The 18,737-nt window shown below is 42.1% G+C and overlaps 1 protein-coding gene across 1 annotated transcript in view; it reads left to right on the top strand.

The window, feature by feature from the left end:
* The window catches only part of IFT22 (intraflagellar transport 22), a 59,185-nt gene that overhangs the window by 21,185 nt on the left and 19,263 nt on the right, over positions 1 to 18,737 (top strand). Inside the window, exons 2-3 of the mRNA XM_053704599.1 lie at positions 871 to 953; positions 12,396 to 12,476. Of these exons, the coding sequence (XP_053560574.1) occupies positions 871 to 953; positions 12,396 to 12,476 (164 nt within the window). The remainder of the gene's footprint in view (positions 1 to 870; positions 954 to 12,395; positions 12,477 to 18,737) is intronic.

Consider the following 18,737-nt stretch of genomic DNA (forward strand, 5'->3'; position numbering starts at 1 on the left):
AAAATGACGTAATAAAGTCTAACATTTGACGCACCCACGGGCCTAATACCCGCAAATGCAAAAAGTAGTCAAATTGAAAAAGACTAAACCCCAGGTAAGAAATACATTTCTTAAAGTGTTTATATTCCCAAATATGAAACTGACAGTCTGCAGAAGGAAATACATGAACCTGACTCATGGCAAATATAAGTACAATACATATATTTAGAACTTTATATAATTTGCATAAAGTGCCAAACCATAGCTGAGAGTGTCTTAAGTAAATGAAAACATACTTACCAAAAGACACCCATCCACATAAAGCAGATAGCCAAACCAGTACTAAAACAGTTCTTAGTAGAGGTAATGGTAAATTTGAGAGTATTTCGTCAATCTGAAAAGGGAGGTAGGAGATGAATCTCTACGACTGATAACAGAGAACCCATGAAAAAGACCCCCGTTAGAGAAATCATCGTATTCAATAGGTGATACTCCCTTCACGTCCCTCTGACATTCGCTGTACTCTGAGAGGAATCGGGCTTCAACAATGCTGAGAAGCGCATATCAACGTAGAAATCTTAGCACAAACTTACTTCACCACCTCCATAGGAGGCAAAGTTTGTAAAACTGAATTGTGGGTGTGGTGAGGGGTGTATTTATAGGCATTTTGAGGTTTGGGAAACTTTGCCCCTCCTGGTAGGATTGTATATCCCATATGTCACTAGCTCATGGACTCTTGACAATTACATGAAAGAAAGTTATAGTTCTAATAGAAATTTTGTGCTTCCGTTGGTAATTATTTCAAAGAATTTTTTTTTTTATTTCAAAACGTGTTTTTTTTTTCTGTTTTCTTATGATCTCGTGCCCTTAATTATTTCTGTTTTCTTACAGTCGGGTAAAACATTTTTAGGAAATTTTTTGGCTGATGCTACAGAGTCTGTTGGTGGAGAATACAACCCAACACAAGGTGTTAGGTAATGTGATTTGAGCATAGTTTGCATGTATTGAAGGATGAGATCTCCTTTTGCACTATTCATGTTACTCTGCTTGTCGAGGTTCATGACTTGGTTTTCCCCCACTTAGAATACTTGATTATTTATGTTTAAAAAGGGGGGGAGGGACCCTCATGTTAACCCTTGTCCTCATCTTCATTTTAAAAAATAGTTATGTGCTTTTCGTTCAAATAAAAAGGGCAAACACAGTACCATCAAAGTCAAAATGTATTGATGTTCCGGGGACTATAATATCCCCTTCATCAGAATAAACAATATGTGCAAAACATCACTCTTAAATAGTGTACAATCATAAACATACCCATCCCTTTTGTACCAAAATTGTAAATATTGTAAACCGGTGGCGCTATTGGACTAAATGTAGCTCGCTCCTGCTACTAGACCAGAGTCGGAGCGAGCTACATTTAGTCCAATAGCGTGACCGGGCATACTGTAACTAGCCAGCAAGCCCGCAAATCGCTTTGGATATCCAAGACCCGCTCAGTAGATCCTGGAGTGGAGTCCAACGTTACACTACAAAATCAGCAAATACTTTTAATTTTTGAAGTTACCGCTAAAATAATGTTATATAATTCTGAACTGTGTGCAGAAATATATAAAATTATTCTGAACGTTTACTGTCCCTTTAATTGACAAATTATATTTTTTCAGACCGGACATTACGTCACTTCCGCTTTCACTGGAACGCATGGCTTGCGTTCCATTCACGATGTGTGGCGCCACAAGGGTATTTTTATGATTGTACACTATTTAGGACTGATGTTTTGCACATATTCTTTATTCTGATTAAGGGGATATTATACTCCTCGAAACGTCAATACATTTTGACTTTGATGGTATCCAAAATTTCTGTGAGTGCATTTGTTTTGTGAATATATATCTATCTATCTATATATATATATATATATATATATATATATATATATATATATATATATATATATATATATATATATATATATATATATTATTTTTTTATTTTATTTCTCTTACATTGGTGTATCCAGTCCACAGATTCATCCTTACTTGTGGGATATTCTCAATCCCTACAGAGAGCACACAGCAGAGCTGTCCATATAGCTCCCCTCAGGCTCCGCCCCCCAGTCATTCTCTTTGCCGCTCTAACAAGTAGCATCTCCACGGGAGTGTAAAGGGAATGTGGTGTTAGTTTGTAGTTTTTTTCTTCAATCAAAAGTTTGTTATTTTAAAATAGTGCCGGTTTGTACTATTTACTCTGAGGCAGAAAATGATGAAGATTCTGCTGAGAGGAAAATGATTTTAGCACCTTGTAACTAAAATCCATTGCTGTTCCTACGCAGGACTGTTGAGTACAGGAAAACTTCAGTTGGGGGGAACAGTTTGCAGGCTTAACTGCTTTAAGGTATGTTTCAGTCATTTTTTCTAGTCAAGACTTAGTAATGCTAGAAGACTGACAGGAATCCCCATGTGGGAAAGGTAAGCCATATTCTGAGACTTAGTATAGAAGGAAGGCTTATTGAAAGGGCTCAATACACTGGTGGACACTGTTAAGGGGCAATAAATTATTTTTTAAGATAATCTGACATTATACAAGTTTTATATTGCATTTAAAACACTTTTTGGGGTTTTATTCCGCATGGCATATATTTAGATACCTATTTTGGCTTAAGAAGGCCCCACAAACTCCTGAGGGAAGATGGAGGGGGCCTGAATTTCGCACCTCAGTTGCGCAGTTGATTTTACAAACAGCTTCATGCAGACACATGTGAAGGGTCCAAAGATTACTTGAGGACTTCAGAGAGGCTTATTTTCAATCAAAACTAATCCCCAAGGAAGGTAGGAACACAGCAAAGGCTGTGGCATGGTTAATTTGCTCCGGTTTGGGCAGTAGGGGGTTAATTGACTTGAAATTTACTGTGCAATCATTTCCAAGCATTAGGATCATATGGTGAAAATTTCATAAAGATTGGATGATTTTTGGAGGTTTAGTAAAAAAGTATGCACGTTTTATTATTTAAAGGCACAGTACTGTTTTTTCAAAAATTGTATTTTACTGTATTTGAGTGCTGTCTAAGTCTGTTTAACATGTCTGAGCCTACAGATAGACCTTGTTCTATGTGTTTAAAAGCCATGGCGGTCCCCCCTTTTACATTTGTGTTTAAAGACCAAACATTTTGAAGACCATGCAGTGACACTTAAAAATGTGGCCCAGGATGATTCTTTAACGGAAGGTAATGAGGATAGCCCTCCTTCCTCTCCCCATGTGTCGACACCAGTTACGCCCGCGCAAGCGATGCCTAGTACCTCTAGCGCATTGGCCCCTATTACATTGCAACAATTAGCAGCAGTCATCAATAATTCCCTTGCAGCATTTCTATCCAAACTGCCTGTTTTTCCTACAAAGCGTGATAGCTCAGTTTTAAGAACAGAGGATGAGCAATCAGAAGTTTTGGATAATTTATCTGTTGTACCCTCACATCCCCCTGACGTGGCGGTGAGGGATGTACTGTCTGAGGGAGAAATTTGTGACGCAGGTAAAATTTCTCAGCGGGCAGAATCAGATTTCTTAGCGTTTAAATTTAAGCTGGAACACCTCCGCGTACTGCTTAAGGAGGTTTTAGCTACGCTGGTTGATTGTGACCCTATGGTGGTCCCAGAAAAATTGTGTAAAATGGACAAGTTTTTAGAAGTCCCTGTATACACTGATGCGTTTCCAATCCCTAAGAGGGTGGCGGATATTGTGACTAGGGAGTGGGAGAGACCAGGCGTACCTTTTGTTCCCCCCCTATCTTTAAGAAAATGTTCCCCATAACTGACCCCAGGCGGGACGCGTGGCAGGCGGTCCCTAAGGTAGAGGGAGCAGTTTCAACACTAGCTAAGCGCACAACTATACCAATAGAAGACAGTTGTGTTTTCAAAGATCCTATGGATAACAAATTAGAAGGGTTACTAAAGAAAATATTTGTTCAACAAGGTATCCTTCAACCAATTGCCTGCATTATTCCTGTAACTACTGCAGCGGCTTTTTGGTTGAGGCGCTGGAGGAGTCGCTCCAGAGGGAGACTTCATATGACGAAGTCATGGATAGAATTCATGCTCTAAAGCTGGTTAATTCTTTCATTACAGATGCCGCTTTACAATTAACTAAATTAGCGGCGAAAAACTCTGGTTTTGCCATTGTGACGCGAAGAGCGCTCTGGCTCAAATCATGGTCGGCTGACGTGTCGTCCAAAACAAAATTACTTAATATCAGGAAAGGGCCATGCCCTTCCACAAGATAGTCCTTTTAAGGCTAATTTGCGCTCCTTTCGCAACTTCAGGAGCGGACCTGCTTCAACCTCTGCAACCGCAAAGCAAGTGGGTAACGTTTCCCAGCCCAAAGCAACATAAAAGCCTTTGCAGGGCTGGAACAAGGGTAAACAGGCCAAGAAGCCTGCTGCTGCTACCAAGACAGCATGAAAGGGTAGCCCCCGCTCCGGGACCGGATCTAGTAGGGGGCAGACTTTCTCTCTTGCTCACGCTTGGGCAAGAGATGTTCCAGATCCCTGGGCATTAGAAATTGTTGCTCAAGGGTATCTTCTAGAATTTGAAGACTCTCCCCCAAGAGGAAGGTTCCACATTTCTCGTTTGTCTTCAGACCAGACAAAGAAACAGGCGTTCTTACGTGGTGTAGAAGATCTTCTAAAGATGGGAGTAATACACCCAGTTCCAACTGCAGAGCAAGGACTGGGTTTTTACTCAAACCTGTTTGTAGTTCCCAAAAAGGAAGGAACTTTCAGGCCAATCCTGGATTTAAAAATTCTAAACAAATTCCTCAGAGTTCCATCATTCAAAATGGAAACCATTCAGACAATCTTACCATTGATCCAGGAAGATCAATATATGACTATCGTGGATTTAAAGGATGCGTACCTGCATATTCCTATCCACAAAGATCACCATCAGTTCATAAGGTTCGCCTTTCTGGACAAGAATTTTCACAAAGGTGCTAGGGTCCATTCTAGCGGTACTAAGACCGCGGGGCATTGCAGTAGCACCTTATCTGGACGACATATTAATTCAGGCGTCGTCTTTTCAAAGAGCCAAGGCTCATACAGAAATAGTTCTGGCCTTTCTAAGGTCTCACGGGTGGAAGGTGAACGTCGAAAAAAGTTCTCTGTCCCCGCTCACTAGGGTTCCCTTCCTGGGAAGGCTAATAGACTCGGTAGAGATGAAAATATTTCTGACGGAGGTCAGGAAGTTAAAACTTTTAACTACTTGCCGAGTTCTTCATTCTGTTCCTCGGCCTTCTGTAGCTCAGTGCATGGAGGTAATCGGGTTAATGGTTGCGGCAATGGACGTTGTTCCCTTTGCCAGAATTCATCTCAGACCACTGCAGCTGTGCATGCTCAAACTGTGGAATGGGGATTATGCAGATTGTCTCCTTAGATACAAATGGACGAGAAAACCAGAGATTATCTTCTCTGGTGGTTGTCTCAGGATCACCTGTATCAGGGAATGTGCTTCCGCAGACCAGAGTGGATCATTGTCACGACCGATTCCAGTCTGTTAGGCAGGGGTGCGGTCTGGGACTCCCTGAAAGCTCAGGGCCTATGGTCTTGGGAAGAGTCTCTTCGCCCAATAAACATTTTGGAACTGAGAGCGATATTCAACACGCTCCAGGCATAGCCTCAACTAGCGGAGGCCAGGTTCATCAGGTTTCAGTCGGACAACATCACGACTGTAGCGTACATCAATCATCAGGGAGGAACAAAGAGTTCCCTAGCGATGAAGGAAGTATCCAAGATCATCAAATGGGCGGAGGATCACTCCTGCCATCTATCTGCAATTCACATCCCAGGAATAGACAACTGGGAGGCGGATTTTCTGATTCGTCAGACCTTTCACCCGGGGGAGTGGGAACTCCTTCCGGAGGTTTTTGCTCAGCTTACCCAGCTATGGGGTATTCCAGAGTTGGATCTGATGGCGTCCCGTCAGAACTCCAAACTTTCTCTTTACGGATCCAGGTCCAGGGACCCCAAGGCGTCTAGTAGCGCCTTGGTCCTTCAATCTGGCTTATGTTTTTCCACCGTTTCCCCTTCTCCCTCTGGTAGCCAGAATCAAACAGGAGAAGGCTTCGGTAATTTTGATAGCGCCTGCGTGGCCACGCAGGACTTGGTATGTAGACCTAGTGGACATGTCATCTGTTCCACCATGGACACTGCCATTGAGGCAGGATCTTCTAATTCAAGGTCCATTCAAGCATCCAAATCTAGTTCTCTGCAGCTGACTGCTTGGAGATTGAACGCTTATTTCTATCTATGCGTGGATTCTCTGGATCACTTATAGATACTTTGATCCAGGCTAGAAAACCTATCACCAGGAACATTTACCATAAGATATGGCGGAAATATCTTTGTTGGTGTGAATCCAAGGTTTACTCGTGGAGTAAGATTAGGATTCCTAGGATTTTGTCATTTCTCCAAGAAGGATTGGTGAAAGGATTGTCAGCTAGTTCCTTAAAGGGACAGATATCTGCTCTATCTATTCTGTTTCACAGGTGTCTGGCGGAAGTACCAGACGTTCAAGCGTTTGCATAGGCTTTAGTCAGAATCAAGCCTGTCTATAAACCTGTGGCTCCTCCATGGAGTCTAAATTTAGTTCTTTCTGTCCTTCAAGGGGTTCCGTTTGAACCTTTACATTCCATAGATATTAAGTGATTATCTTGGAAAGTTTTGTTTTTGGTAACTATTTCTTCTGCTCGAAGAGTTACAGAATTGTCTGCTTTGCAGTGTAATTCACCCTATCTGGTGTTTCATGCAGATAAGGTTGTTTTGCGTACAAAACCTGGTTTCCTTCCGAAAGTGGTTTCTAATAAGAATATTAACCAGGAAATCATTGTTCCTTCTCTGTGTCCTAATTCAGTTTCTAAGAAGGAACAGCTGTTACACAATCTTGATGTGGTTCGTGCTTTAAAATTCTATTTAAAAGCAACTAAAGATTTCAGACACACGTCATCCTTGTTTGTTGTCTATTCTGGTAAGAGGAGAGGTCAAAAAGCTATCGTTTCCTCTCTTTCCTTTTGGCTGAAAAGCATTATCCGATTGACTTATGAGACTGCTGGACAGCAGCCTCCTGAACGAATTACAGCTCTTTCCACCAGAGCTGTGGCTTCCACATGGGCTTTCAAGAATGAGGCTTCTGTTGAACAGATTTGTAAAGCAGCGACTTGGTCTTCACTGCATACTTTTGCCAAATTTTACAAATTCGATACTTTTGCTTCTTCTGAGGCTATTTTTTTGGGAGAAAGGTTTTGCAAGTAGTGGTGCCTTCCGTTTAGGTTACCTGACTTGTTCCCTCCCTTCATCCGTGTCCTAAAGCTTTGGTAATGGTTCCCACAAGTAAGGATGAATCCGTGGACTGGATACACCAATGTAAGAGAAAACAGAATTTATGCTTACCTGATAAATTTCTTTCTCTTACGGTGTATCCAGTCCACGGCCCGCCCTGGCAATTAAGTCAGGTTCAAATTTATTTTTTGTAAAACTACAGTCACCACTGCACACTATGGTTCTCCTTTTTCTCCTAACCGTCGGTCGAATGACTGGGGGGGCGGAGCCTGAGGGGAGCTATGCTGTGTGCTCTCTTTGCCACTTCCTGTAGGGATTGAAAGTATCCCACAAGTAAGGATGAATCCGTGGACTGGATACACCGTAAGAGAAAGAAATTTATCAGGTAAGCATAAATTCTGTTTTATATATATATATATATATATATATATATATATATATATACACAGTATCTCACAAAAGTGAGTACACCCCTCACATTTTTGTAAATATTTTATTATATCTGTTCATGTGACAACACTGAAGAAATGACACTTTGCTGCAATGTAATGTAGTGAGTGTACACCCTGTAAAACAGTGTAAATTTGCTGTCCCTTCAAAATAACTCAACATACAGCCATTAATGTCTAAACTGTTTTCAACAAAAGTGAGTACACCCCTAAGTGGAAATGTCCAAATTGGGCACCAAAGTGTCAATATTTTGTGTGGCCTCCATGATTTTCCAGCACTGCCTTAACCCTCTTGGGCATGTAGTTCGCCAGAGCTTCACAGGTTGCCACTGGAGTCCTCTTCCACTCCTCCATGACGACATCACAGAGCTGGTGGATGATAGAGACCTTGCGCTCCCCCACCTCCCGTTTGAGGATGCCCCACAGATGCTCAATAGGGTTTAAGTCTAGAGACATGCTTGGCCAGTCCATAACCTTTACCCTCAGCTTCTTTAACAAGGCAGTGGTCGTCTTGGAGGTGTGTCTGGGGTCGTTATCATGTTGGAATACTGCCCTGCGCCCCAGTCTCCAAAGGGAGGGGATCATGCTCTGCTTCAATATGTCACAGTACATAAAACAAAACGATAGCGGATAGAGATCCACTGAAAGAATGCAAGCAGCACTCTATGCCTAGACTAGAAGGCGTGCGGTCCGGGTGTAATTAAAACATAACTTTTATTAATAAACGTTAAAAACACACACAAACACACAAACATTTGTTAAAATCTACACTCTGTTAAGTGTTGTTTCTATATTTGGGTGATTGCTATAGTATTCCAGAAATTGGCCTCGTAAATAATGCTATCACCTATAGAAATTATGATATCCTCAGTAAAGTTGAGTGGGGGACTCCCAATAGCCACCTGGGGTCAGGTACCTGAGATAAGAATTGACTGGGCTGTCTGGCTTTATAATGAAAATAGCGCATATGTACTGCTACTCAGTCTAAGCCCAACTTACTTCAGTATATAGATATGTTCGAGTTATAATATATATATATATATATATGCACAGTGTCAGTCACAAATGAGTTTCTCTGTAGGATAGGTGTCTCAAGTATAAAATCAAATGGATTTATAATATCCTGATATCAGACACCTACTGTGGGTTGACGTGTGTAATATATACCGATACCATCTGTAATTGTATGAACCGTCAACACCCAGTTGAAACTATCATAAACACTGGGACTGTGTCTGATTACAGGAATTTAATTCAACGAATGGCTGACCAATCATTCCACTCCTGATAATTGTGTAAAAAATTATATGTCCTCAATGCTGAAAATTGTGTTGGTTATTGTGTATTAAGCACCTATATATATGTGTGTACATAAAGGGTCTTGAGAGACTGTGTTTTCGTTGTACCTGTATGGACAACGGTACTTAGTTGTGCCTATTACCATAAATTTCAGACAGATAGATAATATTCTCCTGTGTACACGAACAGTTTATCGTTTTTATTACTGTTAATGTTCACCCAAACTTTCTATTATTTGGTGTCATCCTGTTTATATACACAGGTTATGAGTTGTTTATGAATTAATAATTCATGTATTGCTCTTAAGTAGCGTAGGTTTGCAAACAACTTGGTGGTATCTGGTTTTACCCATGTATATATCAGAAACTTCTGTAAAATTATTTTTACTCAGCGCAGTATATTGGTAATAGTATGTATTGCTAACTCTTCATCTCTGTCTATTCATAAACAAAGTGGATAAATTCTTACTGCTGTGAAGCTTTTTAAGCAACAGGGAGCTAGCTCAGTAACATCTGATAGTATGATTTAAGTATATACCACGTAGTACAAGCACCTTTATGGTTTACTATATCTCAGCCTAGTATATTATTCCTAGTATTTAAACGTTTTTATTGCATAAGCTGAGAATATTAAAGTAGCTTAACGGTTTAGTTTCTAAATAGTAATGCGCTTGTTGTAATACTAAAGCTTCTAGATATAATTAATACCTCAGTGGCAATCTCATCTCCCTACTAGTTCGGAAAAGTGTAGCAGCTGATCCACGTTCAGCATTCTATATTGCCGATCGGGAGTGCCGAAAATCACTTAGCAAATGTCTCTCTGTAACAATATTACAATAGGTTCAGTTACTGCTTTTATTATTACTAGCCAAAAAATAAAATGGCTTTGGAGAACGTCTTTGTTAGTAACTTAATATAAGGTTCGGCATTCTAAATAGTAATCTGAGAAAGATACGCCGACTAATAGTATTATTTCAGGATAATATTGTGTAATCTACCACTATATTTTAAAGGAAATAGATAGCTAGGAAACTATTACGTCTCCCTACAAACTGGACACAGGTTGCCGCTGTTCTGGGTTCAGCGTTGTAGCTGTTCTAAGTTCAGCATTACAAATTAACAGGCTATGAGTGCCGAAGTGGCTTAGCGAGTATCCCTCACATTAAATGTTATAATTAGTAAGTTTTATAAATTCTATTAACAACTTGACTGAGATTACAGAGAGGTCATACAGCCATTAATGTCTAAACTGTTTTAAACAAAAGTGAGTACACCCCTAAGTGGAAATGTCCAAATTGGTTGCCAAAGTGTCAATATTTTGTGTGGCCTCCATGATTTTCCAGCACTGCCTTAACCCTCTTGGGCATGTAGTTCGCCAGAGCTTCACAGGTTGCCACTGGAGTCCTCTGCCACTACTCCATGACGACATCACAAAGCTGGTGGATGTTAGAGACCTTGCGCTCCCCCACCTCCCGATTGAGGATGCCCCACAGATGCTCAATAGGGTTTAGGTCTAGAGACATGCTTGGCCAGTCCATCACCTTTATCCTCAGCTTCTTTAACAAGGCAGTGGTCGTCTTGGAGGTGTGTCTGGGGTCGTTATCATGTTGGAATACTGCCCTGCGCCCCAGTCTCCGAAGGAAGGGGATCATGCTCTGCTTCAATATGTCACAGTACATGTTGGCATTCATTGTTCCCTCAATGAACTGTAGTTCCCCAGTGCCGGCAGCACTCATGCAGGCCCAGACCATGACACTCCCACCACCATGCTTGACTGTAGGCAAGACACACTTGTTTTTGTACTCTTCACCTGGTTGCCGCCACACACGCTTGACACCATCTGAACCAAATAAGTTTATCTTGGTCTCATCGGACCACAGGACATGGTTCCAGTAATCCATGTCCTTAGTCTGCTTGTCTTCACCAAATTTTTTGCTGGCTATCTTGTGCATCATCCTTAGAAGAGGCTTCTTTCTGCTACGAGAGCCTTGCAGACCAATTTGATGCAGTGTGCAGCGTATGGGCTGACACCCCACCACTTCAACCTCTGCAGCAATGCTGGCAGCACTCATACGTCTATTTCCCGAAGACAACCTCTGGATATGAAGCTGAGCACGTGCACTCAACTTCTTTGGTCGACCATGGTGAGGCCTGTTCTGAGTGGAACCTGTCCTGTGAAACCACTGTATGGTCTTGCCCACCATGCTGCAGCTCAGTTTCTGGGTCTTGGAAATCTTCTTGTAGCCTAGGCCATCTTTATGTAGAGCAACAATTCTTTTTTTCAGATCCTCAGAGTTGTTTGCCATGAGGTGCCATGTTGAACTTCCAGTGACCAGTATGAGAGAGTGTGAGAGCAATAACACCAAATTTAACACACGTGCTCCCCGTTTACACCTGAGACCTTGTAATACTAACGAGTCACATGACACCGGGGAGGGAAAATGGCTAATTGGGCCCAATTTGGACATTTCCACTTAGGGATGTACTCACTTTTGTTGCCAGCAGTTTAGACATTATTGGCTGTGTGTTTAGTTTTTTTGAGGGCACAGCAAATTTACACTGTTATATAGGCCGTACACTTACTACTTCCCATTGTAGTAAAGTGTCATTTCCTCAGTGTTGTCACATGAAAAGATATTGTAAAATATTTACAAAAATGTGAGGGGTGTACTCACTTTTGTGAGATACTGTGTGTGTGTGTATATTTATGTATATATATATATATATATATATATATATATATATATATATATATATATATATATATATATATATATATATATATATATAAAATTCTTTATTTATATATATATATATATTTATTCTAGCCTTAACACTTTACTTCAGGTTTCAAGGTGCTCTAATCACTTGTAATATGATCAATGTTAGTGCACACTGCAATTTTCTTTTGAAATATGGGGCATTAAAAAATGTTGGCCCTGTTAACATTCTCTTGTAAAATTTTACCAGATAGCCCCCACTTGTTATCTGGGCCATAATGTGATAATTAAGTGGTAATAGTGACCAAGCGCTAGGATATATTCCTCTAGCTGTGCACAGAAGGCTTCCTAACTAGCCCTGGAAGAAACAAAAAATGGGTGTGGAGTGTGTACAGCGCCTATGGCCGAGGAAATTGATGTGACTGGCTGTTAAGACAGTAAATGTGTGTTTATATAAAAATGTTGGCCCTGTTAACATTCTGTTGTAAAATTTTACCAGATAGCCCCCACTTGTTATTTGGCCCATAATGTGGTAAATAAGAGAAGTTTGATGATTGCTGTGTTATGTAATGAGATTAATGTGTCCTGGAATATTTATCTGAAGAATAACTATTGGTTATATTTATAGGATTCTAGAATTTGAATGTCCAAATGTGAATAAAGGCTCCAGCTGTGAAGTTGAATTATGGGATTGTGGAGGGGATCATAAGTAAGTACAATTGGTTATTGTGTTTGATTTACTTATATATTAAAGGGTCATTATAGTGGAAAAATGACAAGCTCTAATTCTTTAGAGCATGTAATTGTAGCACTAGTGACCCTGCACCCTGTTTTTAAACACTGCAAAATGTATAAACACATAGGTAAAGTACTGATTGGGAGCACAGAGAACTGCTGATCCCAAGGGAAAATGGCTGGAGATTCAATCAGCAGTGGCAGTTGCAAACAAATTTAAATGTATGTCTATATATGTGTATATATGTATGTATTTGTTTATATATGTCTGTAAATACATAAATACACATAATTACAGAAATATATATGTGTATACACACACACACACACACACACACACATATATATATATATATATATATATATATATATATATATATACTAGTACTAAAGCCCGTGTACACGGGCCATTTTTTGCAGTACAGCGGTCCCACCCCTTGCTCTCACCCCCTCTCTATTGCTCTCTCTCCATCTCTCTTTTGCTTTCTCTCCCCCCTCTCCTTTGCATTCTACCCTCTTTTGCTCTCTCTCTCCCCTCTTTGGCTCTCTCTGCCCCCTCTTTTGTTCTCTCCCCCCTCTTTGGCTCTCTCTCCCCCCTCTTTGGCTCTCCCCCCTCTTTTGTTCTCTCCCCCTCTATTTGGCTCTCTCTGCCCCCTCTTTTGTTCTCTCCCCCCTCTATTTGGCTCTCTCCCCCATATATTTGGCTCTCTCCCCCCCTTCTTTGGCCCTTCACCCCCCTTCTTTGGGCCTTCTCCCCCCTCTCTTGCTCCCTCTCTTGCCACGCCCCCATCGCGGCACCCCGCCCGACCACGCCCCCTCACGGCGACACCCGCACGGCCACGCCCCTCACGGCAACACCCACACGGCCACGCCCAATCGCGGCGACATCCGCACAGCTACGCCCATCGCGGTGACACCCGCCCGGCCACGCCCCCATCGCGGCACTACATGGGAGGTGAGGTGAGTGACAGCTTGCCTCGCGCTCTCCAGACCTCACAGCTGTTCAGCTTGTATGCTGTGTACCTCGCGCACGCCCGCTGTCACTCACCTCCCATGTAGCGCGCGGCCGCTTCTCACAGCTGTTACTGGCCTCGCTCCAAGCCGACACTGATCAAGGCCAGGTATGTTTGTCACGTGCAGTCTCTACTGCGCATGACTGCATCTGACAAACATACTTGGCCAATTATTATATAGGATATATATATATATATATATATATACCTACATACATACATATAGATCATTAAACATGTATATGTATGTATCTCTATGTTAAAGCCATTTGCCTACCTTTTTATTTCTCTAACTCCTGAGACTTCATATGTTTGAGCCCTTATAACTTTTTGTGTAATATTTTTTTTTAAATAATTTTTATTAGATAATGTTATTAGAAGCGTAACTGTATTTTGTAATGTTTTTACTTTCAACTTGTAATTCGAGTGAAAAATCCGACACTCGCAAATACCCAAGATAAACCCTTTATTGCTTTCGCTCTACTTGTAATCAAGCCCTTTATTGGGTTGTGGTTTCAGTTAGCAGAAGCCATCATTTTATATACAAAAATACATAGAGAAACAATATCCCATATATTATAAACTTTGCAGCTGGTATAAAAATGGGATATGTGTAAATATAAAATGCTCTGATAGAATATATGTGTTTATTGGTACAATGAAAATCAGTTTAGAGCTTATTCCCCAGAATTACCAAGTGATTCTTATGTACAGAAATCATGATCCAAGCTTTATAAGGGCTCATCGGTTACAGCTGAATGACTGAAATATTGAAATATTCTTTTTATATACAGCATAAAAAAGAGGCCTTTCTCAGGATTTTCTTCCTAATGGGAAAGAGTCCACAGCTGCATTCATTACTTATGGGAAATAAGAACCTGGCCATCAGGAGGAGGCAAAGACCCACCAGCCAAAGGCTCAAATACTCCTCCCACGTCCCCTATCCCCCAGTCATTCTTTGCTTTTCATCCCAGGAGGTTGGCAGAGAAGTGTCAGAAGTTTGTTTTATTTTATTTTTTTCCATTTTTTCTACTTTTATTTTATTTTAATATGTCTCTTATGGAGGGTGCTACCCTTCGACATGGGACATGAGTTTTAAGTAGTCCTGTTAGCCTCTCGTGGAGGGCCTGGGCGAAAGTTAGAGTCCGGAGGTGCAGTGGGAGCTTCCCCTGTGACACCATCCAGACTCATTATAACAGCTCCTTTCGGCACTTGGCGTTGTCGAGCTTCATTTCGCTACCTTCTGTCTTCTCTCTAATCCATGACGGAGGCGCTGCCACTATTCGTCACCCTTGAAGGGCCGTGTTCCTGTTCCACGGCGTAGATTTCGGTAAGATTGTTTCATTTTATTACATTGTCTGTAATGTGATTTATTAGGACAGTATAGTATGGGCCTTGCTGAGGCACCTTCAGTACAGATCTTGGAATCAAGGGATATTTCCTCCTTAGGGTGGTTTGGTAAACGGGGAATGGGTCTCTTATTATGTTTCTTATATGATTCAACCTGCATTGGTTATGTGTGTACGGGCTCTGAGGCTGAGACAAGTAGCGTTACTCTATGCAGTGCATAGAGGCTTTTTTCTGGGCTTGTGAATGCAGATCTATGACTAAAAAACTTTGGGTTCTGGGTTTATGTCTGTTTGTATAGTCTTGCGTATCCTTTTATGTGGGCCTAGTTTTGCCGCCTTTCGGTAGCACCCTTTTTGGATTTTGCGGGGCATCTGCTGACCGTGCATGTTTACGCTTGGGTGGGTGGGGTTCTTCCCCTTCCGCATTCCTGACCGAGTGGCGACAGAGGAAAAGAGTTTGCTCCGTTGAGGTCTGGTCATAGGAGGTGATGAGTGCCCCAGCCATTGTGTGTCAGGTGCCAGTCGTTTGTTTTTTGTTTTCCAATATTGGCGTTTAGATTAGTCCTAGCCATGGAAGATTCTAATTCCCGGGACTATTGTTTTATCAGATGATGAGTCGTCCTCGGACGAGGACTGTCGTTTGGCCCTGTTGTTGCAAGTCTACCACTCTTGTCTTTTGGGCCTTCATAGTTTTCCTGGTCCCTTGGGCTCGGGGGACCTTGGATCTGCTGAGCCATCGCCCTATGGGGGCTCTGTTCTTCAGGTGGCGCCTTCCCGATCGCACACTACTTTTGCTTTCGCAGGTGACCCTGACTTTGATGTCTCCTCCACGCAGTGTGGATTGTTTCCCCCGGAGATGGCGAGACATTTTCATTTTAATATTTTATTGCCGCTGATTTGTCTGCAAGATCCTGAGGTTTCCTTGCAGTTTTGTGCCTGCCTGCCTTTCCCGGGTGTTCAAACCGTGAACGGCACTATAATATTCCCCCCGGGGGTGATTGTTCTCCCATGTTGTGCGTTTCATTATAGGATTGTGTGGCTGCGTGTCCTACTACAACGTCTTTTTGATTTGTTGGGGAATTCTCTGCTTTTTCGTCTGGGGACTTCTCAGTTCTTGCACGGTTCTTCGGAATATAAGATGGAGTTAATTTTATCTCTGATCGGTCTATTATGAGCTTTCCCAGCCTCTTTTTCTGAGGGTTCGGTCTCATTAGTCCAAGTTCGGGCTATTTCTCCTTGTCCCTGTTATCCCCTTGGGTGTTAGGGGTTGGGTCAGGATGGGTTACATTGTTCTCCTTGTGGGGCTTGGAATTGTTGGCAGATTGGGTACCTGTGGTGAGGTCGGGCTTCTGGGCCTTCCTTTCTTAGGGGTTAGTTGCCCTATTGTCCTCATTTGGTCTAGGATTTGACTCTAGCCTGTTTGACCTTTCCCTTTCTGGTCTCTGCCTTTTGCGGACCTTTGCTCGGCACATGGTGGTTGCATGTTAGTTGCCTTGCTGACGGTTTTGTGGGGGCTTGAGAGACTGTTTCTCATAGATCTTATTCCTTTTTTGGTTGGGCTCTGGATGGTCTGTCTGACCTTTCTCCTATGGCCTGTGGCAGACTCCCCTGGAGGGGGGTGCCTTTTGGGTTTGCTGCCTCTCTGCTCTTTGAGGCTTTCAGTGTCTGTGCATTCATCGGTAGATCGTTTAGGTGTCTCGGGGCTACGTCCTATAGTCTTTTCATCTGGGGGACTCTGGTTCCCCGTGGAAGGAAGGGTCACGTTGGTGCTTATTGTTTTTTTCTGAGAATACATCTTGTTAATTTGGATGCTCGACTTAGATCTAGCCATCTCATGGCTCCTTCAGATCGGGGTTCGATTCCGACTGGTTTCTCTACACTTATGTTGCCTTGTGGGCTCACCATTTGGGATTCCGTGTTCTCCAGTTTGTGGGAATTATCCCGGGGGTTCTTTTTTTTCTCCAACGCGTGCCTGGTTGTTTTTTTCTCCCTCTCCTTGTGCAGGGGTGGGGCTTTATGTCAGATGTAAGAGCCTGTTGATTAGCTTCGCTACCTAGCGAGCGGTGGATTTGCAGTTTGGCTCTGCTGATGCTGTTGCACCTTGGTTGCTAACCAACTTTATGGGTCCGTTAGAGGAGTTTCTTTGCTCCCTCCGGAGATGGGGGAACCTTAGGGATTCCTCGGTCGTTGAGAGGATTGGCTCTCGGATGAGTTTCGGTTGCTCTGTGGCCTATAGGGGTGTTTTGTTGGTCTACACCGTCTAGGTTGCGTAGGAGCGTGATGTTTTGTGTTCCTTCAGGTGGCGGCTGTGCTTCCTCTTTCACGCATTTAGCATGATCATCTTTTTCACAATCTTCTCCGGCTGCGGAAGTTTTTCCTAGCTTGTGAGACATACTCAGTCTATTGTGGCCTGGGGGTGGGTTTTGGTTGCGGTAAAGGATTTTCCCTTTGCGATCCTGATCGGTGGTTGTCGCTAGTCCACGCTGTGTAGCGGTTTATGCTTCCGCCGGTCCTTAGGATTCTTTGGTTTCTCTATGGTCGTTTTTCCGTTTTCTGCTGCTGTCTTTCTCTGTCCTGACATTTGTCCTGGTGAGCTCAGCGAGCGGATCTTGGTTGTCTTCTTGAAGACCTGAGTTGGTCTTTCTGTCCTATTAGTCGGGTCCCCTTGTTGTTTTCAGGGGCTGTGACTGGGTTGTTGCCCCTGAGAGTGGGATCTTCAAGGCTTATGTCTCGGTTGCATATACTCGTGGAAACTGTTCAGGTCCTTTGGACTGTCGGTGACTTTGTGTTGTTTTTTTCTTTCAATAATGTTGTTCCCGGTTTTCGGACGAAACTGGATTTTGTTTTCTGGGAATATGTTTTTCGGTAGGTGCCTTCATTGGTCCGCCTCTTACCCTCCCGTGTTGGCATTCTGTGTCCTCTTTGGCTTGGGTATAAATTTTCCATAAGTAATGAATGTGGCTGTGAACTCTTTCCCATTAGGAAGAAAAACATAAATTATGCTTACCTGATAATTTTCTTTTCTTCCATGGGAAAGAGTCCACAGCCCCCCGCCCATTTTGGAGGCGTTGTTGTTGTTGTTTCATCTTCTGGCACCTTTTCACCTTGATGCTTCTTTCACTGTTTCTTGTTCCTCGGCTGAATGACTGGGGGATAGGAGAAGTGGGAGTATTTGAGCCTTTGGCTGGTAGGTCTTTGCCTCCTCCTGGTGTCCAGGTTCTTATTTCCCATATGTAATGAATGCGGCTGTGGACTCTTTCCCACGGAAGAAAAGAAAATGATCAGGTAAGCATAATTTGTGATTTTTTTTGGTAATACCACAAGACTTTGTGTCTTTGGTCCGTGAAAATCCATGATATGTGGTTATATTTAAGCGTAGACAAAGTAATAAAATTTTGTCTGTGCCAGATAGTAAACGACAGACTGGACTAAGAGAACAATATTGTTTTTAAAACAAAAAAAAGTTACCAGATGTGGAAAGCCGTGATTACAGAAGATTTAGAATAGGCTTATAACACAACAAATCTTTGTAGGGGATCATTACTTACAAAAGTTCCTTGTCTTATGTGTGAATGAACTGATGGGTTAACTGATGTGTGGCAAAGTCTCATAACCTTCCAGGATGGCTATCAATGTAAAATTCAGTTAGTACTGTTTGAGTAATCGGATATGCTTGCTTAAAGAAATAGTGTAGTCAAAATTAAACTTTCATGATTCAGATAGAGCATGCAATTTTAAGCAATTATCAATTTTTCTTTGTTCTCCTGGTATCTTTATTTGAAAAAGCAAGAATGTAAGCATAGGAGCCGGCGCATTATTAGTTCAGCACCTGGGTAGCACTTTCTGATTGGTGTCTAAATGTAGCCACCAATC

This window comes from Bombina bombina, chromosome 3 (genome assembly GCF_027579735.1).
Source record: "Bombina bombina isolate aBomBom1 chromosome 3, aBomBom1.pri, whole genome shotgun sequence".
Lineage (NCBI taxonomy): Eukaryota > Metazoa > Chordata > Amphibia > Anura > Bombinatoridae > Bombina > Bombina bombina.